Source organism: Spermophilus citellus (assembly GCF_964194105.1).
Source record: "Spermophilus citellus genome assembly, chromosome: 1".
Taxonomy (NCBI): Eukaryota; Metazoa; Chordata; class Mammalia; order Rodentia; family Sciuridae; genus Spermophilus; species Spermophilus citellus.
In genome coordinates, this window is record NC_138182.1 from 186,519,734 (window position 1) to 186,543,218 (window position 23,485).

At 38.1% G+C, this 23,485-nt stretch overlaps 1 protein-coding gene across 1 annotated transcript in view; it reads right to left on the minus strand.

Annotated features, from left to right (window-relative positions):
* Positions 1–13,168: 13,168 nt before the first annotated feature.
* The window catches only part of KCTD16 (potassium channel tetramerization domain containing 16), a gene marked incomplete at its 3' end in the record, with an annotated part of 273,154 nt that continues 262,837 nt past the window's right edge, over positions 13,169–23,485 (minus strand). Inside the window, exon 2 of the mRNA XM_081287905.1 lies at positions 13,169–13,620. Within this exon, the coding sequence (XP_081144031.1) occupies positions 13,169–13,620 (452 nt within the window). The remainder of the gene's footprint in view (positions 13,621–23,485) is intronic.

Below are 23,485 nucleotides of genomic sequence, written 5' to 3' on the forward strand. Positions count from 1 at the left end.
ACTTAAGAATTCATAGAAGGGCTGGGGTTGTGGCTCAGCGGTAGAGTACTTGTCTAGCACTGGGGTTGATGCTCAGCACCACATTAAAAAAAAATTCATTGGAAATTTCACTTTCACCACTTTGGTCTGTGTGGGCTCTTATTTCACTGCTGGGCTAAGGTTCAGCATGGTCTAGCATCTGTGTCATCCTATGAAGGCAAAGCAGAACCAACCCCATTCCTAAGGCAATTCAGTGGTGTCTGAGTCTGAAGGATTCCTGCACACTGGATCCTTACCTTTCTCCTGCTTGGTTTTCAGAACTCATGCAACCCTAAAATTGATCTGTGCAGGGAAGATGCTCTAGATGCTCTTCTGACTCTAGAATAGATATCAGAATAACCCCATTACTATTGCTTGTCATTTACATGAGAATGGTTCAGGAGAGACTTCCCTAGCCTGAGTCACAACCCAGGACTGAGTTCCCAACCTGAGTCCAAACTCAGGATTTTCATACTTACAACATATCCCATCCCCTTTTTGGATCTCAGCTTGTCCCTCCTGTACAAGGAAGGTACTGGACTAGATCAGCACTTCCCCAACTGTGTACCTCAAAGTTACAAGTATCTTTGGTGAGAGAAGTCTGGGAGATGATAGGTTAAAATTTAAAAGTTCCTTTACTGTAAAAATCTAGAGGGCTTTAAATATGATAAAGAGTATTTAAAAATTACAAAGTGGTATTTATAAAACAGGTTATATTTTTCAAACTGTATATCATCCAATTCCTTCCATCTTTTGAGTACACATTATGGGAGAAGTGTTCTCTGGAACGCACTTCACAGTAGCAAAAGGCCAAATTATTTCTAAGCTTCTCCAAATTGAATAATCCTTTTTTCTATATATAATTTCTCCTTTTGATTAAAAAAACCTTACTGCATATCTAGTTCTATAGGCAATGTCATTAATGGTTAAGGAGGAAAAAAATAAATAAACTTAGATATTTAGAGTGTTGAAGCCACACTAAAATTTACGTATTTGGGTAACAGTAATTAGTAGATGCAAATTATTAAGCATCTGTTTAATTTGCTATACTCTGTGATAAATGCATTACTTTGATTATCTAATTTAATTCTCATAGGAATCTTAAGATGTATTATTTTTTATTTCCTATTTACAGATGAAGAAACTAGGACTCAAAGAGTTTTGATAAATAACAAATAAATAGTGCAAAGCTACCAGTTAACAAGAGGCAGATGTAGTAACTTCACCCACTGCAGTTTCTTTCTAAGTATATTAAAAATCAATTTATCAAGTTTCCTCCTTTTCTATGCCCAAATTCAGCAAGCTGCCCCAACTAATTAGAAATAAACTAATTGCAACACCAATTATCTTTCATATAAAGTTCTTGAATTAGCATGAAATAATGTTGCACCATCAGTCTCTTACGCATACTGAAAATAAATATTATATATATGTATATATAACAGCTAAATGTTACCAAATGATTTATTATGATTGGTGCTAAATTACAATGTATATGAAATGGAGTCATTTATGGAAACACATAAAAATAGTTACCTATTTCTGTAATTATATTCACACAAGAATCTGAAATATAGTTTCTGTTCTGCCTTTTAAAATATATCCATAGAATGACTTTTGTAGTTTTCACCACACAATGTTACAATACTGGAACTGCACCTGTATCATCTACCATACTATAAGAACTAAGCAGAATATGAAAGCAGTTAATAGCAAATTATTTTTTTTCATATTGATCAGTGATTTCAAAGAAAATAGTTGTTTTCATTGGCAGTAAGGATAGATGGTAGTAATTAGCAGTGTAGATACTGCATACATAAATATGTATATATGTATATATATGTTGCTCAGGGCTGTTGTTCCATCTATACGCATTTGCCTTTTGAGTGGTCAATGATTGCCAAAGTGGTGTGCAAATCCATTGGGACATTAGTAGTACTATTTTTTATCATGTTTCTCTTGCAAAAAACAAATAGGTAAGAAAGAAATACAGCAGGCTAAGATCTACAGTATTACATACCAAGGTAAAACAGTTACTGAGTTCTTAGAGTCACAGTAGTTTATGTATATTTGCTATTCACAGACTGCAGACTTTTTGCTGAATAAAGGAGTTGCTGGGAATTGACAACGTGTAGACATGCATTCATGTGAGTCCATAATTAATGATGTTTATACTGTAATAAGCACATTCATTTTAACACCATTCAGTAAACAGATTCCTTTAAAGTTTAAGCTAAGTCTGCTATCACAATTACACACAAAAAGAACCTGTAAACAATTTGACATTACACTTATGTACAAGCAAACTGCATTGGAAAAGAGAAGAGGTAATTTCAATGGGTGTCACTTGGTATACATCAATGTGCAACAAACTGACCCAATTCATCAAGTGCTTCAATGAGGTCAGGAAAAAGTAACATGAGCAAGGCCCCAGTAAATCACCACCCAGTGTTAGTTCCAGCAAAACTCAACACTTCTCTGTCTGTGGTGACACCACATTCAAAGCATCAGAGACATGTAAAGAGGATCTTGGTAATCCCTGGCAAAATGTATTTGGAGATCTCCAGGTAACCTAAGCAACAGGGCCCTTCACTTCAAAAGTGCTGATATTGTTTAAACATGACAATATATTTGGGACAAATTATTTTGTTTCTCAAGTTCTACCCAGTGTTCTGCTGGTTGTGAAAGATTTGGAAAACAAGAATTCTACTAAGGTTTTTATTTAGGTTTCTTCAGCCAACACAAAGGTTATTTATTTTCCAGACAAAGCTGAACCCTATTACCAGTCAAAGGAGTGACTCACTTAAAGCAGATCTCATTAATAATTTTCCATGGGATTTTCTGAAAAGCAGATCCCCTAAGTCAATACTTTGATTAGGATACCTTTCCAATAATGCATGAGTCCATTTCCTTAGAGCAGAAACAGGGTCATGAAGGGTTTGGCACCCCTATCCCTCAAAATTTAAGAAAAATAGATTAATCTGTTTTTAATATAAACTAAGCAGCATATTTTAAGAAAAGCTCTCTTGATTCAACTTGTTCCTTTGGAATTAAAAAATATGTAAATGAAAGAAAATAGCATGGGAACTTAAAGCCAGATGATGTAAAATATCCTGTGTCTCAAATTTTTTTTTTGGGGGGGAAACAATCACTTCTTTTAGTCTCCTTAAACTTAATTACTAATATATATTTAATTACTATGTTTTATATATATATATATATATATATATATATATATATATATATATATATCATGTTTTTAAGACCACATTGACAGGAGGCCTATGGAAGAAGTAAATGACCTTATTTGATTAGTTCACAAGTGCTTCTGGTTGTGTGCACACCCTGATGAGTCCCTGGGAGGAAGAATCTGTGCTTGGTTTGTCAGCCTAGACTGAGCTGGGAGCCAGGCTAAGTATCTGGAGGGATAGGATTGTGTGCCTGATCCCAGGGAGCACCAGGGAAGATCTGTTTGCATAGGTTGACTTCAATCACTTTTCACATTCTCCAGTGACATGGAAAATACATGGCTATGAAGTGAGAACACAACTTACTGTACCCTGAATAATGTCCAAAATGCAGTCGTTTGGTTGTTTGTCTAGAGGATGCCAAAACAGGCAAGTAATGTTTTCTTCCATTTCATTACATTTTGTTCCTTCTTTGAGAAACTGTTTTGGTATTTGTATAAACAGACCGGAAGGGCTATTTTCAGGGGACAGGAGAGTGTTTCGTTAATATTACAATGTACCCTTGAGCTTTAGTATCTATTTACAATATGCATATTATAAATTATTTACTGTAATTAAAGTAATTAAACAGATAATATACTCTACCTACAAATCACATAAGCCACAGAAACTCCCATGAATGATAAACTGAAATCAACCAGGAGATAGTAAATTAAACAACAGGCAAGTGAAGTACCTACATTTTCTTTTTCTTTTCTTCCTAAATATTATCACTGTTCATTTGGTGGATATTTTTAATGAACAGGTTTGAAAATACATAGTTTAAAATTCCAACAAATGGTTTGATAAGAAAGCCAGTTTTTACAAGTTTGGCATTTTGTTTGGTTTTGTATTCATACATGTTAAATCTAGGAATTTTGATCATTTTTCTGCACATAAATACATACAAACATTCATAGTGGAAGAGATTTTAGAAATCAAAACTATATTACACCTTCTAGAAATCAAATAAAAATTATAATAATAATAAATTTCCCAAACTCAGAATTTCAAACTATGAGTTTTCTTTATGAGTGAATATATATTAAGATATTTATATGTGTATATATATATATATATATATATACATACATATTTAGATAAATGTACATACATATATACATGTAATTTTATTCACAAACAAAACACACATATATGCATTCTCACACACCCCCCCCCCACATATTTCAATGCAGTTTCTTCTCTGCAGCTGCCTTTCTTTTCCCCCCAACTTAGAAAAGTAATCATGATATTTTGGAGGCAGCTGACTCATTTTTGAATTTCTGATCTGAATTGAATAAAAACCCGATCTTTTAATAAAAGTCCAAACATGAAGAGAAGATACATAGATGCATGGAAGTATAAATACATGTACCATCCATGGGTATACACCATTGGTGCTTCTCCCAAAACTCTCCCTGGTGACCTAGTGCAGCAGAGCACATATCAGGTGCCAGTCTCCTGATATGGAAGATAGCTTACCACTTTGGGTTGGGAGGAATCAGTACTTGCCAGACACTTGTTCTACTTGTTTACTGCCCCTTGATAGGGTTTGTGGCATAAATGACAGCTGGTGGCAAGAACAACTACCCCTCCAAATTTGCCTTTTCTTTATCTCTTCTGCAGATGCACATCTATTAGGATTTGCAATTTAAAATAGCCAATGACTTCCAGTAAGGTTGTCAGGTGGATTTTACTCTGGCTACCCTTTACTTAAGAATAGAAGAGATGAGAAATTGGCAAGGTCCAGAGAATAAAGAGGATATACAATGAGATAGTTAAGCCATCAGCCTTTATGTGCTATTTTCTTTTTCTGAACGTCACAACCTCATTTATAAGGAGGATGGTGGCAAAGCCTACTTCATTGGGTTATTATAGGATTAAATGAGAAAAGGTATGCGAAACGCTGTAGAGGTTTCTGGCATGTAACAATAAATCTTTAATAAATGTTATTTATAACAATACTTAAACCACAATTATAGAATGTTGATCACAGCTACATACAGAAATAATGTTAGTCTAGAATTTCGATGACATGAATTCAACCTCTTTATTCCAAATTTGTTTCCCTAGGGGATTATAAAGTTCATTATAGTGCTCTGTCCATGGTATGTACTCCATACATCATTGATGAACACATACATGAAACAAATAAATGAATGAATGAATGACTTAAATTCTTGGTTCTTAGATTCCCTTGTTAAAAAAAATGGGAATAAAATGCTCTGGCCTTTAATCCATCCTCTGGATGTGGGTAGATGAATTAAAAGAAAAACATCCAATTTATCTGAGATTGCAAATGTGTTTTGTGTCCTAATAATGTCAGCATATTCATACCAAATAATAAGGGGTCAGCAGCCAGGGGTTGTGCTCAGACTTGTTGCACCTTTGAAAACAGAGTGTGGCAGCCACCCCTGTGTGCATCTGAGAAACATATTCTCCAAGATTGAAGTGCCTCTTTAGTGAGTCGCTATTCGACCCAAGGAAATAAACAATGAACATTAAGAATGATTAAATAATTGGCCTACTCTAAAACTTTTCTCTTTCTTACTGGCTTCATTTCTGAGAGCACTTTGTTGCCTACTATTGATCAGCTTGAAAAAACATGTTCAAGAAGGTTATGTAAACTGAAAATGCTCCCAAAGTGCTTCCCAACAAACATAGTTAGCTGTTCTGAGGTTGACAACATCAATGAAGTATGATTTTTCTCAGGCAGAAAGATTGAAGTAGAAGACAGACACCTAAACTATAGGACTTCCCCATCACTAACAGAATCCTAGAAAAAGTTACATATTTTCCTCCCAAAAATATCAGCCTTCACATCTCTACAAAGAGATAACTGTATCTAAATTCAAATAAACAGTGTATACATTTGAGTTGGCAACTATTATTTTTATATTTTATCCTATCTTCAGGATACAGAAAGAATACCTCAGAAAACTTACACCAACACTTAATTTATAGTGTCTCAACCTAAGCACTATTGACATTGGGGCAGAATAGTTCTTTGTTTTGAGGGGCATTCCTATGAATTGCAGGATTTTTAGCAGCATCTCTCACCTATACCCATTAGATATCAGCAATACTCCTTTATCATGATGCTCAGAGATATCTCAGGCATTGCCAAAAAATATCTAGGTCACAAAACCACCCCTGGTTTAGAACCAAATGTTTTACATGCATTGAACCCATGCAAAATAAAGAAAAGATTTTCTGAAAGTGTTTCTGTTTCTCTCAAAGAAGGAAACCATTGACCATTGGTCACACACAGTTCAGAAAAACTGCTAATGATCAATGGGAATTCTATGTAAATTTTAGCTTTCAAAAAAATGCATTTTTAGGGGCTGGAGGTACAGATTGGTGGTAGAGCATTTGCCTACTATGTGTAAGGGTCTGTGTTTAATCCCCAGGATCACATTATTTTTCTTTCCTTTATACATTTATGTGTGTGTGTGTGTGTGTGTGTGTGTGTGTGTGTGTGTGAGAGAGAGAGAGAGAGAGAGAGAGAGAGAGAGAGAGAGAGATGCCACTCTTGACCATATGGATTGAAAGGATTTTAATTTTGCCCCAGAAATCTATCATGTTTGGATTTCATATCAGGAGAACAGCTTTACTCAACATTCTCAAGGACTGATACCCACAGTAAAAGTCAACTATTTTTCACAACTAAAAAGCTATTAAACTTTGTAACCAAACACTTTTTCCATGCACTCAGATAACACGCACATGGACATTAACCACTGACCCAACACTAACCTAAAAATTGCACATGGCCTTATGCACAAACATATATAGTCACAACAGAAATGCAGCTTTGAAACAACTCTGCACTACTTCATTCTACATCAATTTTCTTCCATTTGTGATGGATAGAACCAGCATCTACAAGAAGAGAATCTGAAGTTATGTTGATTTTTATTGTGCAAATGCAGATAAATTAACTAAAGGTCATATTAAGAATAAACTGATATGACAGCGCAGATCACTGGGAAAGACTTATTAAATCTCTAGTAGGCTCATAAGTGCTTTTATAAAGCTGATTAACAGGAAAAGTATTCCCCACCCTTCTCCAGGACAAACCCCTTGATAATTGCTGGGCCAGGGCATGGTTTTGTTTATCCTTTTAAAAGTAGCTTCCCTAAATAATGCAAAGATGACAATCTGGGCCATAAAATTCATTGCCCAACTAACAATACAATTCACTCACAAACAAGAGAAATTTTTTTAAAGCTTAGAAATTTGGGGTAGAAGGGAGTATAGGAAAGCAGGAAACTGAATCATATTGAACCATTTTGTTTTTATATTGACCAAATCTTAATTAGCTGCTCAAGTTCATCAATTTCATTAACTATTCATCAATTAACTATTTCCTTTGGCAGTAATCTTTGCTTAAATATTCACAGACAATCATGATTAGCCATTCTTTCCCTCTTTAAGTCATTCATTCTCTATTTCTTATAAAATGGGAATTTAGCATCTATTCAGTTATTTTATTATATGGATAGGGCTAACTGGGTCTATAATTATAACCTTCCAGATTTTTTTTTTTGCTAAATAATCATTGTATTGGCATCTCCACTGGTCAGAGAGACTAGAAAATTGTAGGACTTCATTTCCCTTTATATCATTGCATGTGCACTGTTACCACTTTAAAATTCACTCCTTATTTCTTTCTTTTGCATTTATTCTCATACATGAGCTTTTGCTTTAAGATTTTAGTTGGTGTTAGAGGTCAGGAATGTCATTATCTGAGAGCTTCATAGTCCTGCTTGAATTAAATTGGGCAAACTAATTTTTTCAATGGCTCAGGACTTTATTGATGTGAAGCAGCTGAATTCATTCACCACTTCCATATTCACTATGGAGATATTTGTACATACCATCAATAGAACCACCTTTGGGGCCATACACATCATTAAATTATAGAACACTCTCAGTTCTCTGACTTGCTCTGAGCAAGGAAACGAATAGTTCTCCTTGAGAAAGGTCAATATTCTTATTCCTTATTGGGTGTCATAAGGATACATCTCATTCAGAGACATGTTCCCTTCTACCCAGGGATAAAACTATAATGATACAAGCTTGTGGTTTGGGGAAAAAAGGCACACACCAAACCTTCTAAGGAAGGGATTATATTTGAAAGGCAGAGAAAATGGCAAAGGAATCATGGAAATCTACTGTGCATTAGCCCTAGATGTTTTTCTTTAGGCCCTTTTTCTTAAGGTGATGAAAATACATGCTTTGACTTATTTGTAGTGGGAAGAAAATGAGAAGACATGCCACTAGGAGGTGAGAGAAATGTTGACCTCACACTAAACAATAGTTTCTCAATGTAAGGTATACATAGACCAATCTCACCAAAATCATGAAGAATACAAGCTCAAGTGCTGATTCCTTGGCTCTGCTCTTTGGATTTAGGGTGAAGGAGATCTGGAAAAAGTGCTACAAATGATTTTTGTGCATAATATATATTGAGAATTGCTGCTAAAATGTTTGCTATGGAGGTCATGGGGTAAAGAATCTCCATTCCAATGTATACAGCAAGAAGAGAAAAACAGGCATTTCAAACAAATAATCTCTGTGGTTGTATCACAAGGCTATGATTATCAAAGTTTAAGACTCTTTTCCTTTCAGCAGGGGTGGAGAGCAATGACCATTTCGTCTAAAACCAGAATGATGAAGGCAATATAAATCAAACCCATTCCAGCAGGTTTCATTTGGTCTAATTTCTCTGCAGATATTAATCATTGTACAGTCCTGTACAAATGACAACTAACTCCATTGTAACTTCAAATACAGAATGCTCAGTCTAAATCTTTCTCTAGTGTGTTATTTTGACAATGTAAAAGAAAATAAATAAATTGGAACAGTGGGCCATCAAGATTACAAGACACCAACAATACCAAGACATTAAGGAAAGAAATGGCCCATGCTAAACCTATAAGCCAGCATGCAAATTGGCAAAACATTTATCTGCCACAGAGGCACCAGGGGAAAAAAATAACTCCCTTCATTTTTCCTTACAAAATTGCTGTGTCAAGTGGAGTTGACAAAGAATTCTTCCTGAAAGTTCATGGAAAACGTCTTATTAATTCTAGCAAAGATCATCTAGAAAGCCAAAGTTAGTCAAACTCCACAGCATTGTATCTAGTGGCAAAAAACAACAACAACAACAAAAAAAAAAAAAAAAAAAAAAAAAAACCCAGCACTCAAATGCTTTGGGTTAATCCACTAGTGGATAAGAAATTGGAAGAATAAAATTGTAGCCAAGGAAGACAGGTGAGAATCAATGTCTGACTTCCACTGTGAAAACTGGTGTCAAACAATTTTGTGAAACACCACATATGCCTTTCCTTTTTCTCAATAGAGCATGTTTTATTTGGCATATACAAAGGATACTCAGAGTGGCATATAAAGCCCAGAGAAGCAAAAGTAATCCAGAAACATGAGAAGTGGTAAATAAGAAAAATCCAGAATGAGCTACACACCTCTGAGTATGGATAAACCTGCCTCAAAATCAAACAAGCCCAATAGAAAAGTGAAAAATTCTATGGCCGACCCTTTTAAACAATGTATGTCCCCCAAATGAATCCACTGGAACAGATTTCACTATGGAGGGATAAAGAACAAAGGGAATGCTTATGATTGTGCTCCCCCTGCCCTTTTATTTAAAATCACCATGCGTGCATTTCCTAGAAGGTATCTGTGACTGTAATTACAAAGGAAAATACCACTGCATACTTTGGGAGCCACCTCACTTGGTTGTTTCCATGACCACATCTCAGTGTTATTTTTTTTTTTTTTTGAGGAAGAGGAGAAAGAGCACACTGCTTCCATGAGTCAGTGTTTTTATTTCCTGTCTTCCTCTTTTCCTTCTGAATGTAGAGCACTCCTTTTAGATAGCAGGTAGAGAACTTTATGTCTTGGGGACACCCATATGCCTTTAGGGAATGACCTCTCCCACCTCACTGAATTTAGCATTGCCAGATGTTCCAGGACACAGCCTAAGTTGGGAATCTACACATATGATCTCCCACTCATTGACCCATCAGTTACCATTAGTTTCTTCATATCAATACTTTATGGCCCTTATCTAACCAATCTTCAATAGTCAACCACATATGTTGTTCTGTCCAAAATTTAACTAAAAGTTCCGAAAACTATTTTAACTTCAGTGAAAGAGACCTGACTTCCAGGACTTCTAGAGCATTTAATTTTGTCATTCACTTACCCCAAACTTATTTCCAGCACTACATGCCACCTGGACTCTGTGTGGTGATAACTACACTCACAGTAGGACCGAAGACTTTCATGTTTCCTTACACCCTTTTACTGACCCAGTCTACATTCATCTCTATACCAAGACCCACACAAATGAACACCATGTTGTTTTGTTGTCTTAAATATTTAAGACTTTTTTTTTAACCGTGGAATGGGTGCCAATTTAGAACCAACCCAGAATAAAAATGTTGTGTCATTGTTTTTAGCAGATTTCCTGCTAGTAGTTTTACTTATGGAGGTATAAAGAATGCCTGCACAGAAAAAGAAATCACAACAGGTCAGGGACTAGAGGAATAGTGCTATGAATTCCATTTTTTTAAAATCTTTTTTCTTTTCTTCAGCATTTAATTTTCTATTTGAAGTATACTGTTGAAGCAGTGGGTTGACTGCCAGCCCAGTTCTTCAATTCTTATCAGGGCATCTCTCTATCTTGATGTCATTACAGTTAGGTCTGACATTTAAGGAAGTCAGGATTTTGGCCAATTTACTTAGGCCCCCAATTTTTTTGACAGCCCTTCCAGAGTGACCCCAACAATCATTTGACTGACATGGACATTAAATGTAACTTCTTCTTGACCCATTGATCTCTGTAATTCTTTGCAATATCTTCTCTTATTAGAATGATGGTATTTTGATGCACCATCAAGAAACATTGAAAAGAATGAAGACATATTGGTAGGTTTTACAAACAAAGCTATGTTGTAGTTAAGATCAAATATATGCTAATATATTAACACATAAAAGAACACCATTTGAATTCATAAATTATAGTTCTCTTGGCATCTCAACTTCCAAAATAAACTTTCTTTTTCACTTAAGTAAAACTTAAACTCCATTTGAACCATTAGAACAAGAAAACATTGGCTAAGTCTATTGCCCGGGTGTGAAGGCAAGAGTTACAAAAATTCAGAAAGATATCCAGATACTAATGGGCACTAACAGAAATCAATACAGAACCTCTTACATAGTAAATGCACATCAGTGAAAATTTCCAAGAGAAGAAATTGATCATAGTTTTTCCCTCCTAGAGACATCCAGTTGCCTTTATTACCTATGATTACACACACACACACACACACACACACACACACACGCTGAAAAAATTAGAAGTGCTTGGCACACAATTAATAATCAATAAATTATTTTTAAGTTACTACTGAAATGCATGAGAAATGCTGAAAATTAAAACTGGTATGTTAACCTTCATTAAGCACAAGACTACAAAGGAGCTACTGGTACATTAATAGAATACAGAGTCACATGAATGGGTGGCTATTAAGTTTCTTTTTGGCTGTGTCTGTACAGGTAAAGGATGTGATTTGTAAAGATAGCTTAGAAAGCCAACATCTTAGTTTCAGATCCCCAATTGCCTACTTGGGTTATGATTAATAGAAATGACAACTAAATCTGAGTACAGACACAGCCAATCCCAGAAACCCAAAGGCAACCAAAACTAGCCCTAAGCAATAACAATGTAGCACTGTCCTTTAAAATCCTTATGAGAAATTATTAGGAGAATGTGTGGAATGCAATTCTAAAACAAACAAATGAAAGGCCGGGCCCTTACTCAAATGCTGTCTGTTTTTCTTAACTCCACAGCTGTACAGGAGTACAGAGAAATTTGGGTGAATTATGTGAAAAGACCACAGCATGAAAGTGTTGGTATTGAGAGGAGGGTGATAATCCAACTCAGGGTAGAGAAGGCTGAGTGTGGGATCCTTTAGTAGTTTTTTTTTTTTTCCCCTGTGGCTATGAGTGGGTTTTTTTTTTTTCTAATACAAAAAGAAGGTTGTACTAGCTCTTCTCACCTTCTCCAAATAAGAAAGAACAAAACAGGAAAGTGGAGCCTGAAGGTATTAATTTCAAAATAAGGAAGACAATTTGTTGATGATGAAGGTTATTCGATGTTTGAAAGTGTTGCCAAGAGTTGCTGGGAAATCTGCCCAGGAGGGTTTTAAGAAAGAGGCAGAGGCGCATCCATGTGAAGTGCTTTAGGAGGGGCTGCTGGCAGCAGGGCACAGCCCTTAGGATGCCCAGGCCCTGGGTCATGTGCATTGTGTCTATATACAGACTTAGTTGTGCTTGTGTGGCACAAATACTCATGCATACGGAGTCAATATAAACTGGCACATAGAGATTTAAGTGAAAAGTCATATAAATCTGCCATTCCCCCCTAACCCCTTAAACAAAGGAAAAGGAAAATTTAAAAAAATCCAAACCTATGCCACTGGGCCCGATCTCACTCTACCATGTATCCTTGATCAAAGGAGGGAGGTAGAAGATGAGAGGAAAAAAACCCAGTTTGGGATAGATGACTCCCAAAGCCTGTCAGCCCCTCTGCTGTAGCTGGTTCTCATCGTGTGTAAGATACTCAGCACACGGGACCAAGTTAACAAACAAACAAACAAACAACAACAAGAGTTTTTCATGTGTTTCCACATCTGGAAAGAAATCTACCCTGTGGATTTACACGTTAAGGTGAACTAGGTAAAGTAGGCAGTAGTTTATTAATGGACTATCGTGTTCTAACAAATGTGTGTCATTACTTGTTCTTTTCCTTTAAAATATGCTTTTTTAGGAGGTTTATTTTAAAATGGTGACTCATTTTCTGTTCTTTTCTTCTCCCACCCCGCTGCCCTCCCCTATAGATGATACTTCCTTAAAAGTTCAGACTGCCAAGGGTGCTTTCTCTCAGGGAACCGATCTGGAATTTTGATCTTTAGGAAATCCTGGATGCATTTCTCTAGCTCCTCCTCAATGGAGAGCTTTTCCTTAACAGCTTTTTTTTTGCTGCTCATGTTCGACTCCCTAGAGCCCGAAGTCAGAGTCCGGAGCAGATCACTTTTCCGTCGCATCTCTGACTGTTGGATCAGCTGGACTGGGCCCTTCTTGATGGGACGGTCCAGAGTCTGGATGTTGGTCTGGCGTGTCACGGGCCCACAGATGACGGTCTCCTGGGGAGAGCTGGCCTCAGACTGGCTGTCACAGCTGGAGGTGGAGAGGTCGTTGCAGGACGTGCCGCTCTCCCCTTCTTTGTCACCCTTGCCGTTCTTACAGCAGCAATCACAATGCGAGGACCACCGGGAAGGCTCACCTGCAAGGGAAGCACAGACCATGGGATGAGTGCCAGGGAGCTCAGTTGAGCAGCAAGCACAGCACTCAAACACAGCTGTGTCACCAGCAATGCTTCCAGAAATGGGTGGCACACAGGTGAGTGGCAGCAACGGCACCCAGAAGCCACGTCCACCCAGGGGAGGAGGTGAGTGATAGTGCACCCTGGAAAATATAATGTGCATGACACTCAGGCCCATGGGCACCGGGGTCAGGCAGCCCTAGAGTGGAACATCCAATCCAGCACACCATCTAGTGACACTGTCACCTTGGCAGACCCCCTGAATTTCTAAAGCTCCAGTTCCCTCATCAATGAGATGCTAACAACTTTCCTGCTCTATAGAGGGAGGATTTAGGAAGGTCAAGTGAGAGGCACTCTGTGACACACAGGAAGTATGCAGTAAGTGCTTGTCTGCTTTCCCTGGCTGATGCTGACCCCTAACCCAAAACTTGACCTTCAGGTACAGCAGGGGGAGGTGATGACTCTGGGGTGACAGCAACCAGTGAGGAAGGGCTTACTTTCTGCCAGCCCCGTCTACTCCCTAGACACCCATCCTCTCACTGGCTCTTAAGATAATTCCATGGACTCTATAGTTCCAATTCCAATTTCCACACATGGAAACGAAGACCCTGGAAGTTTAAGAAACTTGCCATGGCTTGTACAGTTCTTAACTGACAGAGCTGAGATCTGAATAAAGATCTCCTAAAAGTCATAACCAAGGCAATGAACTCTATCTTCTCTTTAATTTACCTATCTGTAAAATTCTTGCTTATTTTTCAAAACAATGTTTAAACTCTATGTTTCCTCTGAAGCCTTTGTCCACCTCCTCAGAAATAGTTGCCTTTCCCCTCTCTGAGTCAGGGTTATATTTTTGTAAGTGCTTCTATTATTGCATATAATACATTCTAATTCATTTTACTGTATGCATCTCAGTTCCCTGATGTGGAGATAGTGAAATATTCATTGCTATAATGCCAGAAAAGAGCCCAAGGAAAAGTATAGAATTCAGTAAAAGACTGCATCCTAATAATAATTTCTAAGTACCTGGATCTAGCCATACCTGAAGCTAGTCTTTTCAGTGGGTGTTTCAGTTATATGATCCACTAAACTCTTTTTTCTTTCTTAAGGCAGTGTGTCCTTCTCTCCCTATTCCCTTAAGTCTTGATGCATAGAACTGCATTCAGCAATTTTGAAACAGAGTGAATTTTCAGATACACAGTTGGTGACTTAGTGAACCAGAAAACCCCACAATTATGGCACAAAGGAACTTTCTAAACATAAGTCACTGCTCTCAGCCTTCCACCCTCTGAAGATCCAGTCTTCCCAGATTCATGAACTCAATGCTACTTACTGATCACTGGGCATTTCGTACAGTTCATTGTACTGAAGACGTAAAAATAAATAAATAAATACATAAACACAGTTCCTTTTTATATATACTAATACTAAAGACAAGGATAATGTAGTATCTCCATATGTTCTGGAGAAGACCCAGTTTTATTTTCACTATGTCTTATTCTCATTAGTAATAGGTCACATTACAACATGATCCTAGTTTATTATGATTTCTAATATGGTCAGGGTAGGGAAAAACTTACCATGCAAACTATTAGGGAAATTCCGTCCTGTCTTTTTTTATAATGCCTCTTTTTTAACCTATCTAAGTGATTTGATTATTTATTGATCTTATTATTTAAGATAATTCCATGGACTCTGTAGTTTCCCAGGAATTGAAAAAAAAAAAAAGTCCCAGTAAATCACATCTCCAGAAGTATCTCTAATTTATGCTCCCTTTCCAAGTTCCTTTCCAAAATGGGATTGAAAAATCCTTGTATTATATAGTCATTAAATTAGAAGCAGCAGTCCAATGGGCAACAATAGAAACCTCCTAGTTATCCTAGGCTATTACAAATAAATATCCCCCATGCAACAAAAAACAGTTTGACATGGAGCAGCTGGAGACTGAAAATATCAGCAATGGAAAATAGCTTCTGTCTGCTAGCATGGACTTCAGAGGGACCATCTCTCACCTTGGGCAGGCAGAACTGCCTCTGCCCCACCCCCTAAACTCAGCCAGCCCTGTTAATATGACTCAACTGAGAAAGGGTTCTAATGAATTGGGCTAGAGCACATTAATCACATCAGACCAGAGCAGATGTAATTTGTTCCTTTCTGGGAAAGTTCTGAAATTGAATTTTGCCTTGAAGAAAAGAAAAAGGAGGAGGAAAGGAAGTACAGAAAGATATATACATACATATATATCTCCAAGACCTACTTGCCCATTACCTTTAAGCAAGATGATAACTATTTTGTCCACAAACCCTGCTGGACCCGTAGAAGTGCAAGCCCTGAGTCTTTCTGCCCAAGAGTTCCAGTTCCAGTGACCCAGTTGAAGTCACTCCATTCAGTGGACTCCAGAGAAAAGGGGAGTCTTCTCTAAAGGTCATCTTAACAATGTGACTCTGAGGTGTGAGGGATCCCTCTATATTCCCATGGAAAGCTCCTGCAACCTTCCACTGTACAGCAAGCCAGGAACCTGGCTCTGCTGCAGTTCTGCTCCCTGAGCTGCTGGGACCGTCATGTACTTAAATGTCAGCTGGATCCTCCTGCTTCAGGGCAAATAGAAATCTTACTTTTCACTTATTCAAAGCACTATCACTATTAAAGGGAAATTGAACAACTTAATTTGAGTGTAGCCTGCCATGCTACCACGTTTCAATATTTTATGAGAATATTTGAATGTTTTACCGTTTTGGCAAGATCATTTACAAGGTGGCTTTTGAAGTCTATATATTATTTCAAAATCAAGGAAGAAGATAGGTTTAATCCAGTCCAGCTAAAGCACTATGTGAAGAGTCATTGTGAAATTTGAAAAATAATCAAGGGTGAGAAGAAAACCACTCCATCTCTCTTTTGGAAGCGTTTTCTGCTTTAATACCCTCTTCCAGAGAACTTAACCACAAGCAAAGAGGTTCTAAATCAAACATGAATGTGATATAAGTACCAGGCTCCTTCGCCCTTGTAGTCCCGCTGATACATGCTCACAGGTCCCATGAAAGAGACCCATGAAAGGTCAATTCTGTAACTGAAGGTATTCTAGTATCCCCACTCCCCAATCACAGCAAACAGTGATTTGATAAATGCCTTAGTGCTTCAAACTGCAACATACTTTCACTTCTAATTTGCTGAGGTTTCAATACTGGCTGGAATAATAATTCTCTCCATTTGGGGGGAAAAATAGGTTGCAATTGATTAGCCATATGTGGGAAGAAAACTATTTCATTCTAAGAAAAGTCTGATTTATTGACATTTTAAAAAGCAGAAAACCTATTCCCTTTTGGTAGAGTTATTAACTATTTGCTGGTCAAAAAGTCTAATAGCTCCACCTTATTTCTGAATAAGCCATTGCTGAATTTGTTGGATATTATAGCATTTTTTTTTATGTCTGGCACAGAGAGAAGGTTTGCTAAATGTCTGATGAATGAATGAATGAACTAAACACATATATTGAATTATTTAAGTTGACAAAAACATGGCAGAGCAGATCTCAAGCTCCACAGTCAAGTCGCACAATTTGTCAGCTGTGGTGTGTAGAGAAAAGATCTGAGACTCAGTTTCCTTATCTGAAAAATAAGGTGAATAGTCTCTTCTTCACCAATCTTTTAAAAAAATTAAATGAAGTAGTTAATATATATGATGTTTCATAGTTTGTGTAATACAACAAGCATTCTGTTCATTCAAACTCATCATGGTAGTCCTTACTGAGAAGAAGTAAAAGAAGAAAGATGACAGAATATTTCTCCCCTATGAAAAATTCAAGCCCAGCTGAGTGAACATGACTTAGCAAACTCACAAAGTGCTTATGCATTTTTAAAAGAGGCAGCTCTGCAATCTACCCACACTTCAAACTCTCCACCTGCTAATGGCTGTGCACACAATGCACATCATTTACAGCAACAGCTGGGAAAACTGCTTTCTCCTGTCTTTTCTGTCAATGATGTAGGAGCCTTCCAGTCTGGGAACTAGGTGGCCAGATCTAATTTATCAGGGCTGCTGAAAGACTTTCTTGGTATCCCAGTTGAAAAGTCAATAATGGCCAAATTGATGTTTTTATAATTCTGCTAACCTTGGAAAAGATATTGCAAAGTGGAGATTGGTAATAGGCAGACTGTATAAGCTTCTGGAAAAAGGAATGCACCTTCAAGTTTGGCAGCCTTTCTTATTTGTGGATGATCTTTTCCACTCATGGCCATTTGGCCTTGGAAGGGCCCAGCTGGGGCTCCTCATCAGGAGGTGGTGTGTATGGACAGGAGCAGTTATACCTATATCTCAGTCAGAACCAGTCAGAAAGATAGATACCCTACCAGTTATTTTAACAGGGGGAAATAAATATCAGAAATTGGTTAAACAGAGATTGGAGGAGTGAACACACAAAAAGGTGATATGAAAGAGAAAAAGATAGTGACTGCAGGGTGCAGCTCCCTTAAGTCTGTGAAAACAAAAGAGAACACAGTTATTGGAGCCCCAAAGCTTAGGAGAAGCATCCTGTGGAGGAGGGACCCAGGCATCTGAGGAAAGCATGCTATTCTGCTGGTGCTGGTACCTCTGAAATGGGAGTGCAGAGAAGAAAACCGAAGCCAACTGCTTTGGAGTAAAGAAAAGCTGGGTTGATGCTGACAGGCACAAGGACAAGCTAGAAGCTGTTCTTCCCCTCCTGTCTCACAGGCTTCCTCTAGCAGCCCCTACTGACAGAACTTCGTGGAAAGCCAGCTGCGCAAAGGAGCAGTGGCCAGTGCAGTGCACCTGGATTCCACACCTGCCATCACACAGAAGAGTGCATGGGGTGGATTTGGAGCTGAGACACACCCTAATAACCAACACACTAAAGCTGCAAGGGATGCAAAAGACACGGAAGACACTGCTCTTGATCTGCTAGAGTGTTTGGTCTCATAGAGGAGTTAGGAAATGGAAATAAAAGAAAACCCTGACCTCAGTTCAGATCCTGCCCTGCTGCCTGGTCGTACCTCTGAGTTTTAGATTTTCCCTTCCTTTGTCACACTGCATAACCTACCAATTGTCACCTGCATAACTCTACCTCAACCTCATGAACTCAGCCAAAATATAACTTCTCGAAGTGATCTTACCTGTTCGTCCCCCCAATTTAAGCTTCCACTAATCCCCTGGTCTATGCTTTCAAAACACTATAATGTTTAATTATGGTTGTTTCTAGGTTTATTGCTTTGATGTCTGTTTTCTACACCAGGCTGTAGGGGCTGTGCTCATTTCATTCTGAATTCTAGTGCACTCTGCCAGGCACACACAGGTCAGGCTGTCAAGGCAGATGGTAGTAGGTGCTCAGTAAATACCCTACAGAATAAATGAATGGAACAGAAGACTAACTAAAGCTCTATATGGAAAGTTTAGTTGTGTGTGTGTGTGTGTGTGTGTGTGTGCGCGCGCGCGCGCACGCCCAAGAAATTAAAACTTTCACCATAAAAAAGGATAGAAAATTCAGATATGCAAAAGTCATTAGAATAAAAGATATTTAGTTAAATCACTACACATTAAGTGACAAAAACATGCTAACAAAAATAATGGCAATTCCACAGGCCTATCCAAAAATTTGAAAGCATATGTTTGTATCTGCATGCATGTATATGTGTAAATTAATCATCACCATAATTATTTATTAATGTAAAAAACCCTAATATATACTTTAAATAAAAAATAATTTTTCTAAGCACTCAAATTTTAAACACTCTATTTTGCACAGTTTTCATATTTTGAAATACTCAGACATACCCTCCCAGTTCAGATATTTTTACCTGCAAGGTTTTACAGCAATGCAATGATTTGCATAAAGCATGAGATCCTAAATTTTCACTCCCTGGTATATTGTCCTGCTCTTACAGGCATCCCTTGACAACAGCATATTTATTCCATCTTCCAAGTCATTGTGTTCTTTTTTTGTTTCCTTTCTCATTTTATTTCTTCATCTTAGCATTATCTTTTTTTAACAACAACTTGGCTATTGCTACCCTAAATGTCCTGATTTAATTGCTTCAAATTCTTTAGCCCATCTTCACCTGTTTTCCCTAGTTTCCTCTTTATTATAGAGATTCCCTTTTTCTTTGTTCTTCACCATTTTGTGTAAATTGGAATGAAGTCCCCCAATGCTTCACTTCTCTCAGTCAATATCTAGGCATCTTCTTTCAATCCCCAGTTCATATGCGAAAGAGCCCTCCCAACCACAGTGGGTGATTCAGGTGCAGGCATAGGTTCCCTGTGAGACTGTGGGGATCCAAGATGAGGAGCTGAGAGTGTGATATCCATCTTCAGTACGAGCTGGAGAAGACACCGTTGTAGCAGTAAGCAGAACAAGGTAGGAACAGCCAAGCAACGGTGAAGAGAAAGGTCCTACTTCTAGGAGCACATCAAGTTGACCCACTCCTACGGTTATAGTTTTATAAGCCTAAAAACTCTCTTTTTGCTTAATCTAGTGAGTATTAATTTTATGTTATTTTACAAGAGTCCTGAACACTATGTCAAATTCATATAAACATACTTAATATCTGCTCAGTTTGTCCTTTTCATCCTCTATTATGGTTTAGATTATTTGTCCCCCAAAAGCTCATGTGTCAGATAATGCAAGATGGTTTAGAGGTGAAATGATTGGGTTTTGAGAACCTTAACCCAATCCATGAATTAATCCCCTGACAAAAATAAATCGGATGGTAACTGTAGCCAGGTAGAGTGTGGTTGGAGTTTGTGGGTCATTGGGGGCATGCCTTGGGGGATATATTTTGCATGAGGTGAGCAGAGACTCTCTCCGTCTGCTTCCTGGTGTGACGTCTTGAGCTACATCTACCCCCACCCCCCCACACACACACACTCACTCTTCCACCACCATGTTCAGCCTTACCTCAAGCCCCAAGGAATGGTCTGGCTCCATGGTCTGAGATTTCTGAAACTGTGAGCCCCCAAATAAACTTTTCCTCCTCTAAAATTGTTGTCAGGTCTTTTGGTCACAGCAGTGAGAAAAAAACTGACGAAAATACCCTCTAGGCTCATATAACTCCAGAATTAAGGCTTTAGGGAATAAGCACTACTACACAAGAAAATACCCTCTAGGCTCATATAACTCCAGAATTAAGGCTTTAGGGAACAAGCTACTTTATTTATAATATTTCTCCTCTAGAATGGCAGCCTCTTTGATACACTACTCCAAACAAATTGACTAACATCTAAAAAGGGATATTGGGGTTCTCTTGCCACCTGTTGTACGTAGAGATTCCAATAGTGAATAATGTCATAGTTATCCCTCCAAAACCAGAAACATATTAATATAATAATAATACATATAATTTATCAATGATGCCCTGTTTTCCTGTTATTATGCTCAGCAATTGCCATGAGTTAGTCTTCACAATAATTTTCTCAGGTGATATTATTGTTTATTTCTTTCCACAGAGGAGGAAAATATAGCTGAATGAGGTGAATTGCCTGACTCAAGTTATAGACAAATGGCAAGAATTCAAACCCAGATCTATTTAATGCAAAGCTTCTGCTCATTTTGGTGGATACATGATCCAATATCATGAAAATTTTCTGTAAGAGATATTTAAAAGTACTGACATCCTGAAAGGGTTAGAGTTGATTTTAAGACCTGACCATCCAACTGATTCCAACCCTTCAGCAATTCCTAAAAGTAATCAACTAAGAACAACTTGAAAGTCCAGGCTTTCTTGGGTCTTTTATCTTTATATATGTAAGAGATTTCAATTCCCTTCCCCCAGCTCATTGGAAATAATTGAAAATGACTGAAGGAAGCATGAAGCATCCCTGATGCTTTTTCTGATGTGGGTGCATCACACACATCCTTCCACCTTTAGTCAGTTTTACTAGGGCTGCTCTGGTAGCAATCAGTGGTGTTTGAAGTGTGCACTTAATTACCTCATGAAAAAATCCCTTTGCCAGTTAACGAAGATATAATATTCGCTAATACTGCTTATATTCAACAATGAACTAGCATGTGATATCTCCTTAAAGGGAGAGAAAAGCAAACACAACAATCTATGTTTATTGGCAAATGCAAACTTAAACTTCTATTGGTCCTCCTGGTGAAAAAAAAAAGTCAAATTACCCCAGAGCAATTGTTCAAGAGCTAGAGAACCCTATGAATTTTATGAGACACGGAGATGAAATAAAAGAACTGTCTTAAAATATTTATGAGTCATAAATTACTTTGAAGGAAGTTGGGCTGACCAGAAAATTTTGAATGCATGAGACTCATGGCAATAAAAAGGCCAACTGGGATTGCAATGCAGAACAGTACTGTTGGCGGACCCAGATGCCACGGCAGTGGTTTGGAAACAGAATTGTAGTGAGTCATGGAAGGGACCTGGAAGCCACTGACTGCCTCATTTGATAATGAGGAATCCATAGCAGTGAGCATGCCCAGTTCCTTTCTGGAACTGTTTGGGACCATGCCAGGGACACAGCTGGGAAGGTGTGGAGCCATGTGGGTAAAAGGTAGATAAATCATACCCAGATGGAGGATTTCCCATCTGACAGTCTATCGTTTGGGTGTGTGGCTCTCAGAAAGAGACTATTTTTTGTTGAGTACAGTGCCATTAAATACATGACAGGGGAGTTTGGAGTAAGAAGTTTCCTGCAACGTGACTGCACATCTAATCCAGAGAGAGGGAGAAGCTACGTGAGGATAACACTGACCTACATTTGTCCAGCAGCTCCCTACGTTAGACACTGGGCTGCTCACTTCACCTGTACCATCTCGTGGGATCCTCACTGTCAGGGAAGGGAGGTGGAACTATGATGCTCGATTCCTACTCCTTAGGGTAAATAAGTAGCTAGAGAGGACACATGGTTCCTAGGTACCAGGAAGGCTGACATTCCATCAGAGAGCTACTCATAATTAATATTTTTAAAACCTTTCTTTTTTAATTGCATATGCCCTTTAAAGAAGTCCAAATCTCAGACACTGCCTTGTAAATTAATTTACTGCTTGTACCCCATCCAGGAGGAAGCCTCGGAGCTCACATTAGTGAGCTGTCATAGTCTGGATCTAAAAGTGTCTCCCCAAAGAACTCAAGTGTTAGGCAATGCAAGAAAGTTCAGAGGTGAAATTATTAGATTATAAGAGCTGTAACCATATAAGTGAATTAATCCAATCATTGGATTTACTACTGGGTGATACATGTAGGCAGGTGGAATATGACTGGAGGAAGTTATTAAGGCAGGGGTAGCCTGGATAATATCATCCACAGCTCTTTACTCTCTTGCTGTCTCTGCTCCCTGGCTGCCATGAACTGAGAAGCTTTTTTCCACCACATCATTCTGCCATGTTTTGTGTCACCTCAGGCTCAGAGCATAGGAGTTGGTCGACCATGGACTGAGACGTCTGAAGCTATGAGTATTTTGGTTACAGCAATTAAAACAGGCTAATACGGGGGGCAGTGCCTGGAAAATGGTTCTTAGTCAAAATTACTTGCTGAGTTAATGAACTGCAAACACGTGTTATGTGCCATGTGTGATGCTAAGTGATGTACAAATATTTCATTTTTCTAACACTGAGTCAGGGTGTCTCTACCTCAGCACTATTGGAGTTTGGGATCCATAATTTTGCATAGGAGACTGTACTGTGCACTGGGGGATATGTGGCAGCATCCCCACTCTCCATTCACTGGTTACCAGTAGACGCCCTCCCCTCCTCAGTCAAGGCAATAGAAAATCTCTCCTGACACTGCCAGAGGGAGGTGGGGGGGGCAAAGTCACCTTTAGTTGAGAACTGTTGTTCTGAAATAAATATTATTTTATTGATGAGTAA